General features: G+C 41.5%; 2 protein-coding genes and 1 long non-coding RNA gene across 3 annotated transcripts in view; 2 read left to right on the top strand and 1 right to left on the bottom strand.

Moving 5' to 3' along the window:
• The window catches only part of LOC115243891 (muscarinic acetylcholine receptor DM1-like), a 27861-nt gene extending 23417 nt beyond the window's left edge, over positions 1-4444 (top strand). Inside the window, 1 exon segment of the mRNA XM_029821184.1 lies at positions 1-4444. Coding sequence (XP_029677044.1) covers positions 1-34 — 34 coding nt within the window. The 3' untranslated portion in view covers positions 35-4444.
• Positions 4440-12301, bottom strand: LOC115243856 (neuronal PAS domain-containing protein 4B). The gene is made up of 9 exons (XM_029821124.1): positions 11224-12301; positions 10590-10771; positions 7760-7821; positions 7522-7611; positions 7194-7370; positions 6933-7117; positions 6735-6841; positions 6433-6586; positions 4440-6261 (listed from the first exon to the last, which is right to left on the bottom strand). Exons 1-9 carry the CDS (start codon positions 11232-11234, stop codon positions 5211-5213), a joined length of 2019 nt encoding a protein of 672 aa, XP_029676984.1. The 5' UTR covers positions 11235-12301; the 3' UTR covers positions 4440-5210.
• LOC115243858 lies at positions 6983-10725 on the top strand. Its single transcript, XR_003885273.1, has 5 exons — positions 6983-7122; positions 7215-7360; positions 7527-7657; positions 8198-8410; positions 10618-10725. It is a non-coding gene; the product is annotated as an uncharacterized LOC115243858 (long non-coding RNA).
• Positions 12302-12797: the final 496 nt, after the last annotated feature.

Here is a 12797-nt window from a genome sequence, read left to right as displayed (position 1 = left end):
CAGGAATCGCGGCACCGCGGTCGACCGAGGATGATATCAGTAACCGATGCGTACTTCAATCTTTTCGCATCGGTCCAATCCCCTCCGCGCGCTTCCATATCCCGCAGAATTGGAAGTCGACGACCGCGCGTTCGCGCACATATACATACACGTGCACACATACATACACTCATATACATACATACGCAATGCTGCATTATTATTATTATATTGCCGTTTACTTTTCCTCCTTTTTGCGCGTTTCTCAGAGCGCATGAAGAAACGGAAGCGAGGAGACCGGCGAACTGCCGCGAATGAATTTGGCGCTCGCGACTGCCAAATCACCCTGTTCCTATCGACGTTGTTCGAGTATGTTCGGGCCGCGCATCTTTTGAGTCTTGATCGCCGGATCGCGCGCGACGACAATGTCCGATCGGTCACTCGTGCACTTTTACCACGTAGAAAAACTGACTCCGAATTTTCCTCAGATGTGTTATTTTTCTCCCGTGTGATATTGAATCACTATAACGAGAGAGATTAACCCCTTGATGACCGCATTTCTATCATTTTCGCGCTGATCTGGCGCTATTTTTCACAATGGAAATTTATTAATCATCGATAATTACGTTAATAATCCGGTTATCCCTCGATGTGTAACATCTCGAAGTTTTAATACTCTTTCTCTCTCAAATATAATTGCGTTACTGTACAATTACATTGATGTTCATTAAAATATTTAAAGGATAACGAACTAATGTTTCCTTGTCGGGGGGTTAACGATATGACACACCGGTCGACGTGAGCGGGTCCTTCTTGTTCTACTCATGTAAGAACGGTTTGTTTGTTCACGATATTTTCGCGGATAATATCGAATTTCGACGGTACCGATATCGATCGCCTATAACGGGTCGCGTGAATTGTTAATAATACTGCAGTGGTTCTTAATCTTTTTTTGGGTCGCAGACTTCTCCGAGAAACCAAAGGTTCTCACCTTGATTTTGTTCAAAACTTTGAGCGGTTCTGTCGGAAGCCTTCGATTCGGGTTTTCTCCCCGTAAATGCAATAACATCATCTGATACTAATATCGGTTCTCTATCGGAAGATTGAGAAAAATTGGAAAAAAAATGGCGAGATTGCGGAAAGAAAAAGGGGGATCTGTTTGCGTCGCGAGAGGAAGCGCGAGCCGGCCGTCAACGCACTAGTTAAAATACACGCAGCTCCGGTCTCCGAGTTTCGCAAGAAGTAACGCGACGTGGATACTGCCATGAATATAACGTTCATTAATATCTCTCCGAATTGCGCGAATCCTATGCGAGTCGCGCATTCGGAATTACATTATGTGTCCGGTATACTCGGTATATCCGGGCGTACCGGTGTCTCCCGGCACGGTTCGCCACCGTCGTCCGGAAGCATCGCGCTGCTCCCGAGAGAATTCCCTTCCAGAAAAAGGAAAAGGGAAGACGATGGCGAATAGCAACGGGGGTTTAGACATGAAGAAAAAAAAAAAGCTAAGTCGCACAAGAACCTATTTAAGTAAAAAAATATCGGAAGAATAACGAGATGATATATCTCTGTATGTCGCGCGGAGCCGCGACAGGCGATGTAAACACTCGATGTAAATTTTACGACGTAGCGAAGTGTAAAACTGTAAATGAATGTGTTTAAATGTAATAATGCGGGGAGGGAACGATGGGGGTGATATAGACGACGGCTGGCACGGCCAGCGAAGGATACGGGAGGATAATTAGCGATTAGGTGAAACGAGAGAGAGATTAACGCTAAATCGAATTCTTCCGTAAAACTAAAAATAACATTCTAATTATACGTGCCAAACGAAGCTTTAAAAGATTATACCAAGATTATACGGTGAGAAATAGAAAGATTGACGGAGAGATGGAGGCGGAAAGGGAGGAATGTTGTAGAGCGCACTTTCGAGGCTACTTGAGAAACGATACCGAAGAAGTATAGTTAATATATAAAAAAAATGAAATTAAATAAAACAAATAAAATAAGAGCACTGTGTCGACGAGCGATACACGACTTTAGCGATCGAAGGCTCGTAAAGTAATCAAAGTCAATCGTACGCGCGCCGACATGCCTATATAATGACCATCAAGACTGCGAGCTCCTCATTTCAATCAATTTCGCAATCATTCTAATTGAATATTGAATATATATTACAATAAAAGAATACACAATTTTTTTTTTAAAATACATATGTATTCTCGTTATTTCGCGCAATTTCTTTTTCACGAATCATGTTTCCAATGAATGTTGAAACTAATCATAATTTAGTCTATGTAAAATTTATCGCCATTTTCTGAAAATATCTCGGAAATATCCCGCGTGAAATGAACCTGGAAATATTTTCTCGTCTCTCTGAAAACTTTGCGTATCCTTCACTACTCAAAGCGAGAAACATAATCGCTCCTGCTCAAGCGACGTTCCTATGTACGCGTCGGCACGCGCGCGCGTGCGTTTGTACCTTTGTACAAAATACCCACGCACACTAAACACGCACTTTCGCGCGCGATCAACATTACACATATACACACGGTGCAGTGTCGCGAAAAGTACTCGTGAGGGGGATACGCATTTACGGGCGCGTCATCGAAAATCTTTACGCGTCTTCTCTCGGTCACTTATCATTCTGCGTATAATAATCCGAGAGATTTTCGATACACTTCACCCGGTATATGCGTATCTCAGCGAGAAAGGAACTCGATGACGTCATTTACATCAAGTAACGTTAATCACGAACGAACCTAGGTACATCAGGTGGACGTAATGATACAATTGCGTGTCGTCAGTTACGTAATTAATCGAGTACAATTAATCGACGTATAATTTCGATTCATTATTCGAGTACTTTTGATACGAGGATTTGCACTGATCGATTTAAAGGCCGTTACGCGAGCGATTGCACCGATAAATTATACACGACTTCTGTTTCTTTCAATATGTGCGACAAACAAACGACGCCAATGTGTCTCTTTTATATAATGATAAATGATAACGAATTTAAAAGCATTCTTCCTCTCATAGATGTCAAAGAAAAGTTAAAGAAAGAGATGTTTGATAATATATAATCGAGATGTGTTATACAAGCAATTATCACGTTCGTTAATATATATATGTATCTTTATAGCGAAAGGGTAACGGTACGCGGGAAGATGTGTTTCACACGTGGAAACATTTTAGGAAGACGTGTATCTGTATAATTTCTCGCGTTTCCCGGCATTTTTGAGCGCGTCGCCGAGCATACGGGGAAAAAGGAGTAACGCGAATAGGATTCGCGGTGATATTTTTTTACCTTTATAGTTGATTCCGCGCGCGCGATTCGATCTCGATCGTGTGATGCGAATTACCTCCCGCGAATCTAAAACGCAAACGATAAACGCATTGTACACGTGAGAAGACGTTTTCGTTGCATTCGTGTTTTTTCGTGAGCGCGCGGAAGCGATTATCGAAATAGATTGCAGATTTTTTTGTTAGGCTTATAGCGCATATCTATCGCGAATTTGTGAGAATACTGAAATGTGTACTGAGATCGCGTCGAGGAAAATCATCGTGGTAAGGGGTTGTGTAACTGATATTCTTTATAGAATTCGAGACATTTATACCTCGACATTTTAATGCAGTTCGAATAAAAAATCGGAATTTATATAGGAGTCCGGGATTATATCAAAGGGATTGATTATTTTTGAGGAGTAATGTAATCAAACGGTTGAGAATCTTATCTAAAAAATAGGATTCATTTTCCTTTCGCGCGGTACAAATTACATTAGAATATTTATTACATATTCCTCGGAAAGTAAATGCTAAAGTGTAAGATTATTAATATGGCAATTTTAGCATGGCAAAAACTTACAATGTTAAATAAGGAATATATGAGAGAGTATAAGATGTGTGTTATCTCTCTTGTGTTACATAAGAATTCACGTTCCTCGAGGAATGTCAGAAATAACGTAACAGTTTAAGGATACATTCTACAGTCTGTCTTCACGCAATGAGAAGATCGAAAGAAAAGTTATCCTCAAGTGTGTAAAAAAACGTTCACACCCCGATCTATGCTCTTGCGTGTAAGTTTTTTAATTATTTATTTCCATAGCGGAGCATATCTTTAAAGTTCAGCTTTGCATTGGAGATACACTTCGCACAATATTAATTTCGATATTTATTATATCCATAAACACGCGTGTATCAAGAAGCGCATTAGTCGCGATTAAGTTAACAAATTGCACGCGTATTTATACACGATGGATTTCTGGGCTCCGTGCTGGACCTTCGATTGAAATGTCGATAATAGTTTAATAAAATACAACAGAGAAACGAGAACTGGTGGAAACTGCTACGTGTGCACTATGCTACGATGATTAACTGCCTCTCTTCTTTATTTACGTATTTCTGTAATATCACGTCGAGACGTAATAACACGCAACATACACGTTGTGTGTAAGAAAAAGAAAAAAAAATCTTTCCTTCGACGAAAATGCGTTAAAATGTACAAAGCGAATATATTTCACGATCGTGTGTCAAGATGTAAGAGATTTAGGTATTTTTCAAAAGAAATCTCAAACACATATATAGCGCATGTACCTGGGTATCCTCTTACGACACTGCACACTCATACATATAGTTATATATATATAAATATATATACACTTGGAATATATATATATATACGCGTACGATGCGTGCTATTTATCTCAAAACGAATGTTCTCGCATAAAAGCGTATACCGGAGATAAACGAAACGATGTACGACCTTTTTTTAATCGTAGATTATTGTAAACACCGATGTAATCAGTCTATGTTTATATACGTGTTTTATATTAATGAAGAATTTACGATTCGAGAGTAAAATGTATAAGACGTCAAAGAGACAGTGATGAAGAAGATTTAAAAAAAAAGAAAAGATACAAAAGACGAACGCGAGCGTGTAGAAAATTGTGTAATGCGATACCGATAGAGAATTTGGAAGAATATACTCCGTTGTCTGTGACAAAAGCTATGTGTTAAAAAGAGAGAGAGTATGGCGCTGTGTCCGAACACCTTTTTTGTGTTCGCATTCGATTCTCTCGACTTGGACCCTTTTAGATGACTCCTATATTTTATTTTCTTCTCTAATTTCTTTTCTAGATTTTTATATGAATTTTTGTTTTATTAAGAAACTAATCGGTATCTTCGACATTCTTTAAGCTTTTACACTACATCCCTCTACCCTTTGCTCATTTCGAGAAGTCCTTGCTGTCGTTCTCCGCGGATTGTCCCTTCCTACGTGGTAACTGTAGCGTAATGGGTTGTACCGTGTCCTGATGCGGCTTTTTAGGCTGGATGATGGGATGGTTGGCGGTAGTGGTCGCGACGCTGCCGCGGTGGAAGGTGATTTTCAAGTTGGGTACGTGTTGCTCGGTGCCGGCCCAGTCAAAATTAAAAATAGGCGCCTCCGAGTGGCCGAGGGTATCGGAATCGGGCGTGTTGACCGGTGTAGTCGGCGTGGTGATATATGGGCTGAGTTCCTGATGCACCATGTCCGGCACCCTCTGCAACGCGTCCGACCAGGCCGGACTGGCACCCCAGTTCTCCAGAGAGACAGTGTCCGGCGGCGGCGGCACCGCCGATTCGGCCGTCAGTGACGGCGTCGGTGGCGCAATTAGCGCTTTCGTCGGCGGACGCTTGCTGTGCAGGCTGCCGCTGCGTTCCGGACCGCAACAGTAGTCCCGGTCGAGGTCGGTAAGATAATACTTGGTGCCGGGCATCGACAGCACATCCGCGCAGCCGCCGCCGACGTATTGTCCGCCGTGGCACTGTACAAACTTTGCCCGATAGCCAGCCAGATGCAGCGAGCTCTTATGGTACTGTTTATGGTGGTATCTGACCGGATCGTCTAGAGTGTGCTGCTGCTGATGATGATGATCGGCGACCGCAGCCTGCATGCTTCTACCTTCGTGTTGCTCCGCACTGCTTATCGACATATCCACCGGCTCAGTGTCATCTCGCAACAGTCGCCTGCCGGGATAATCCATCGGCTGTGCGCTCTTCGAGGCCATGTGCGATTCCGTTTCGGACCGGTCCGGATTAAGGGATGGTGAATGCTGGACATCAGTATCGTTGGAATACGCCCGATGGTATTCTTGAGTTTGATTGACAGTCTGTCCCGCGGAAGGATACGCAATGCTGCGACCTTGGCCGCCGGGACAGAGTCCGTAGGTGAATTTCGTCTGAGAGGAATATTGGTACAGCCACGAACTGGAGCGCATTACTTCCGCCTCCTTGTCGCTGTAATTATTTATGCATGTATGTTTATATGTGTATGTGTATGATATAATTGAAATAATATATTACGCAAATTAAATTATTAATTAATTAATTAATTTAATATTAAATTTAGTAGTTTAGTGAATAGAGATATTGAAAAGGATAATTATACATAAACAACCATAAACATACGTGAGCACTTGATTCGTGCAAACGATAATAGGATGTTGGCACTCATCGGAAGTATCCTTGACCTGCAGCACGCAATGTACCCAGAACCACCTCCCAGAACGACTCTGCAGCTTCAGCAGAGCGGTAGTAGATCGCTCTTGATCAGACTGAATAACTAAAATTGTGAATTATGAATAAAAAAAAATTTAGTTTTTAAGAAAAATAATAAAATATGCTCTTTTAAGTATTGTTGTGTAATTTCTTACGCGGAAAAATTTTTATTCTTTTTCTATTGTCAAAGGAATTGTTTTTAACATACATACCGGTTTGATGTTTACAGTAAGCGGTTCTTATGGAGTCCCAATGAAGCAGATTGTACCAGGATACGTTGAGCAATTCAGCACGAGTATACTCCAGATGGCTTTCCGCGCTGCAAAGAAGAAACAGAAGATTTTCAGGAAAAAACCGGACCTTTGCAAACAATCTAATTTTCTCATATTAATGCCGATATTAAATGTTACGTTTTATCGATATGCAGGTACTTCATGTCCATCGAGTGAATCGTGGTAAAGATATTGGTCGCGCCTTGGACGATGCTCTCTCGTGTCTCCGGTAAGACTACCGGAGTGCAGGAAGCCAGGAAGACGAATTCGTTGCGGTTGCAAACAGGCACGAATGGCAGGAAGTGACCCTCTACAAGGACTACCTGTGGTGAGAAGCGAATAATGCGGTATTTGCAAAAAATGAATAATGTCAGAATAATCGGCGGTTACTTTCATTACCTTTTGATCGCCGAATCGTAGCTGCCTGCGAGAATTTCTCGATACGTTGATTCGACAGAGAAACAGCCTCCTGTCACTCGGAATCGGACTGTTTCTGGATAATTGATTTTGTACAATTAAATGATCTTGCTTGTCGATTACATCGTACACGCTGTCCCCGTGGATGAGTAAGTCCTCCTGAAAATCTTTTATCTTATCGCGATTCGTGTTTTAAACGCAGCAAATAACGTTCGCTTTTCGAGAACGTCGCCTTTACGCGCCATTATCCGGTTACATTATTATTGCGTAATTATTTCACATTGCATTATTATTAACGAAATTATTTTACCATAGAATGCCCGAGATAATCCGCTGCATTTTCTGATATATACAACAATTTTCCCTGCTGCGTCATCATCATGATAAAACCGGACATTGCCTGAAAAAGATGCACGGATTGTGATTCCACGGATGGATCTCGAAAGGTTTGTAATAAATATCAAACTAATGTAAAGATATAATGATGTCAAAAAAAGAAAAAAAGTAATTAGAAATGATTAGTATAAGTGAACTGAAAACAAAATTACTTTTGAGAACCCTATGTTGGGTGTTGGAATATTGGAGGACTCGGACGGGTAGTTTTTCAGCGCTGAAAAATAAAAAGATCAAAGCTGAAAAATTAAACGTGTGACGTGTAAAAAAAGTAAATTATAATTTATTATAAATAAATTATAATCGTATAGTTCGTTGTTGGTACAAAAATTGTTTGAAAAAAAGCAACAACGTAATGTATTACCCGCTGAAGGAAAAGATAAATCGTTATCGATGCATAATCATAATGTGGGTTTACTGCCGGCAAAAGTGTTGATAGGCGCGAATCGTTACTTTTATTTTTATTTTACGCAATGTGAAAACGTGCAAACGCATTCGATAACGCCCGACTGTCTATCGCGACTATAAAAAAGTTGTTTTCAGCCGCATTCGCTCCCGATCGATATCCTAGAAATATAATTCATATTTTGCAGATGTGACCGAGATACCAGAGTATTGATTCCTCACATGCTGTTCTTACGCTTCATTGTGTCTCGAGCCTTAATCGCTTGCAATGGTCTCCCAACGGAGAGGATCGCGAGAGAAGAGAGAGAAGGAAAAAAAATACCCATTTCAATCTCGTGCTTTTTCGCGCGTTCGCCACCCTTCTCGCTCGGGGGTTTCTCGAAAAAGTAAAGGGGAAAGAGGTATGTACCCGCGAACGAAAGGAAGAGGGAGAAGGGTAAGGAAAAATGCGTATGCTAATGCAGCACGGCAGCGTTTACTCTCTAACGGCGCTACATGAGACTATAGTATCCGATATACACTGCGAGACAATGAGCGTGAGAGAGAGAAAGAATAAGAGAAAGAGAGAGAAAGAGAGATAGCTAGAAAGGGGGAGGATAGGGAGACGGGGATGGCGGAGAGGAGAGCGGAGAAGAAGAACGGGCGAGAGAGAGGAAGGGAGACCAAGGCGGGCGGCGAAGAGAAGAAACTGTAGAAAGAGAAAGAGACAAAGAGAGAGGAGGGGGAGGAGTGTGGGTTACAGGAGCGTGAGAGTGTTGTTGCAAAGGCCGACAGGTCAGCGGATCACCCGGAACTCGCGCTTAGACTCCGCTGAGTTTGAACGCGCGCCGGCCGATCTTGCCTTCTTACATCGCTTCGCCTCGCTTTGCTTTGCGCTCGGCTCAGCTCGCCTCGCCTCTTCTCTTCTCTCCTCTCCTCTCTCTTGCGGATCTCCTCTCTCGTTATTGGTACCCACCGGGTTTACCGCGTTTTCCCCGCCGTCTTTCTCTTTCTCTCTGTGTCTACGAGAAGCCCTCACAGCCGGGTTACCCGACAGACTCCCGCGCGACCGAATAGAAATTCTCCTTCGCGCGGATTGTTTGAACGCGGATCAGTGGCCGATTACGACGATGAAGCGAGCAGAAATCTCGAGGAGATCTCGAAAACCGCGGAGAAGATTTGGATTCTCCAAATTTGGATCAGAGCGTTTAATTAATGATGGCATACGAGAAATTCTCGATATTATCGAATGTTCTTTATATCGGGCGAATTTAATTTATAGAATAGATGGGGCAACACATTTTGCAATCTCTGCCTTTTTACAGATTTTATTATTACCACAAAGCGATGCTTTCCTTAGAATAGACGGAATAATCGGAATAAACATGCAAATAAAGCATTAAAAGCGTGCTGATAAAAAATTGTAACCGTTTCTTATGAACGAATTTGTATCGTAGGTATTATCTTGAAACTTCTGTGATATATTTAGCAACAACGATGCTTTCTTTTGCAATCGTGTGCCAACAGTATGTTTTATCTGCCTCCTTTCCTCCCTATCTCTCTCTCTCTCTCTCTCTCACATTGCATTAAGACAAAACTCAAACAAGATTTTTACTTACAATTGATATAATTTTAATAACTTTAATTTTAGTTTTTTATCAATATAATAGAAAAAGTAGATATTGTTATTAATAATGATTACAAAGTTCATTGCGTTTATTATTTGGCTTGTTGTATTTCAGTGCTGACTTGCCACAAGAAATACTTGCCAAGTATTTTTAATTATTGTAGAAAATTATATTAATATTCCTATGTGCTACAATATCGAATTATGCTAATTTGTCTATTCGACGTATTTCGTTACGGTCTGTACAATGTGTCCCAATCATTACGTATAGTATAGTACGAATGCGCTCTCTGTGAAATATCAGAGTACAGACGCGATGAATTGCATGGCACGAGCGCGCGCTTGCCGGCATTGAAGTCTCGGCCGATGGATATGAATTACAGTAAAGATATAGTAATCGCGATACCGCGATGGACTCGCTTTATCGCCTATCGTCATTCCTTATTTTATGGAGCAACAAGTTATAACTCGGCGGAACGCAACTTATGCGTGTATCATATCACGCGTTGGACAGTTTCCTCGACATTATCATATGCGCGAACAATTCGAGTCAAATTTTCGAGAGACTTAATCGTTCTTTAAAAACTATCGTACGGAAATGTTTCATCAAATTTTTTTATTACGCCTAGTACTAATATTTAATAAACTATCTCTTGTAGTTATTTTATTATTAATGATTTATCTTACTTTTTATGCATCATGTATGAGAAAATTATGCATAATATTCAACAACTGAAGCTAATATTTCAAACCGCTGCAAAGTTTTCGTATTTATAGCTCAGAACTTTGGAAACTCTCGGCAGCGTAAACACCGTATTTCATTTTTGACATCCCAAATTGAATTTTTGAACAACTACTTTTTCATGAAGATTTCTAGCTCGCAGGGGAAATTTTCTCTTAACGTTGAAATATATATATACACACACACAATGCTTCAAGATTTAAAGTCGCATGCAAGTTTGCCATTCACGTACCTTGCTGAAAGTAATTGGCTTTTCGCAGGAACACGCAGACCAAGGCCATAAGCTGCAGCTGGGAAAGCCTCTGGCGTGTCGAGGGCGGCAACGGCAGCAAGTCACGTAGATTCGCAATTTCGGCGTTTATCAGGTCCCTTCGTAATTTGCTGGCGCCTTTCGTAGACTTGCTCGCATCTATCCTTCAAGCACACACTGACGTTACTGTCATTTGCTGCTGCACGCGTGTACGACACGTGCGTGACGCGCCATACGACGCATCTGATTTTCGCGCGCGAAAAATCGCTGGTAGCACCCACTAAATCCACATTCAGTATTACGACATCTCGTACTTTAACTACGTATCCTTCGAGATACCCGTTATGTATTTAGACGATCGTGAAAGAGTAAACTCACCCCCGAATCGCGAGGAGGATCAGCAACGATCGAGGGGTTCTCCATTTCAATCAAATCTCTCTTTCCTAATCGTACTAGTTTTTGTCAGTCAAAAGACAACGCGGAGGACTCTTCGGGGTGATCTTTAACGCGACGCATTGTATATTCGAAGCGGGTGGTCCTCGCCAAAGTACCGGGTGACAATTTTAACCAGGACGGCAACGAGGAGAAGGATGCTGGTCCTGCGGCTGTAACTTACCGATTGAACATATTTCGGTGGCCAGGAAGACATCAGTAGTCTATCACCGGTGGACAGCGAACGGGAGGACATCCGGGTCGGCAGGTACTCGCGAAACTGCGGCTACGATCTAACATCCGGGTCATAACGCGCTACTACACTGAACACGTGGATAGACTGGCGGAGGCTGGTTCTCCTACCACCACCAACATCGCCACCTCCTCGTCCTTCTGCTTCACCACCATCACCTCCTTCATCGTCCACCTACTACTACTTCGTCTTTGCCGCCTCAGTCTCTCTTGCTCCCGCTCGTTGTACCGAGGTCTTTCTTCTTCCTCCTCCTCCCCCGCATCGGTTAATCTCTCGGTCTCGCTTTTACATTTGCCCGCTGCATTCACTCGCTCGCTCTTAGGTCACGATCGAGAGTGCGGAGTCCTGGTCTCTCTACCACCGCCACCATCATCGCCACCACCTCCGCTACCGGTTGCATATCTCTCTCTCTCTCTCTCTCTCTCTCTCTCTCTTTTCTCTGTATGCGGTTTCTGCGCGCGGTTCGCGACTATCGCGTGGCTCGGCTTGACTCGACTTAAGAAATTTTCGGGAGCTATTATGCAATTCGGCCGTAATCGAGGTCAGATATTTGGTCGATTAACAAAAAGATGCACGTCGGTTGTCTGCTATTAAGACTCGCCTGTTATAAAAAATAACAGAAATATACTCAATTATTAAGATCATATATTAAATTATTTTAATTAGTCTCATTAAAAAATATTAAATGGAAAGAAGATATGGAGGAAGAGTTTCATAATACTTTCAACCCTTGTCTTTATATATGGTTGTGTGTGTAATAATTATTATGCGGAAATTTTTGTTTACAATTTGAAGAAAAATTTGCATTTTTCATAATATTATGCTGACGATGGTTATAGAAATGTGGTTAAATTTGAACTTACAGGAATATTGTACATGGATATATATATAATTTGATAGATCTAAAGTCTCTCGAGGCCGCCGGTCATTGCACTCTAGCGAGTGGAAGCCACCGAGCACCCCCTGGTTTAAATACCGTTGGAACTTTGTCGGCATAAATCCTCCTATTCTCTCTCTTTCTCTCTCTCTCCCCTTCTTCATCGATAATATTATCAAGATCTTAAGAGACTTATAAATTCATTTAATTTTTATAATTTTGACAATTAATTTGGCATACATAAATATCTCTGTATAAAAAATGCGTCTTGTGTTTTCTGAAAATAAATTTTTATTTTAAACGTTTTATGTGTCAGAAAAATAAAAATTTGAACTTATTGTAAACGAGGCAAAACTTACAAGAGTCTTATAGAATATATCGCAATCTCGATTTCGTAATATATTTATGACAATTAAAAATTTCCTGGCTGCTTCTCTACCGACAAAATGGCGGACGTTCTATTCGAAAGATCGACGAAACATATATGACGTCATTCCCTGCTCAATGACCAATCAGAAGATTGATAGTTCGCGGTTATTTCACTATCCATGTCGCGTGATCGTATTGGTTGCTTAATAGGAAGTTTTGCAGTCCCCAGAAATGAATTAAATTACCCAAAAGTTCCTAT

This window comes from Formica exsecta, unplaced genomic scaffold, assembly GCF_003651465.1.
Source record: "Formica exsecta isolate Colony F162 unplaced genomic scaffold, ASM365146v1 scaffold744, whole genome shotgun sequence".
NCBI lineage: Eukaryota > Metazoa > Arthropoda > Insecta > Hymenoptera > Formicidae > Formica > Formica exsecta.
Note: the sequence above shows the minus strand (reverse complement) of the source record. Positions and strands in the feature narration are given on the sequence as shown.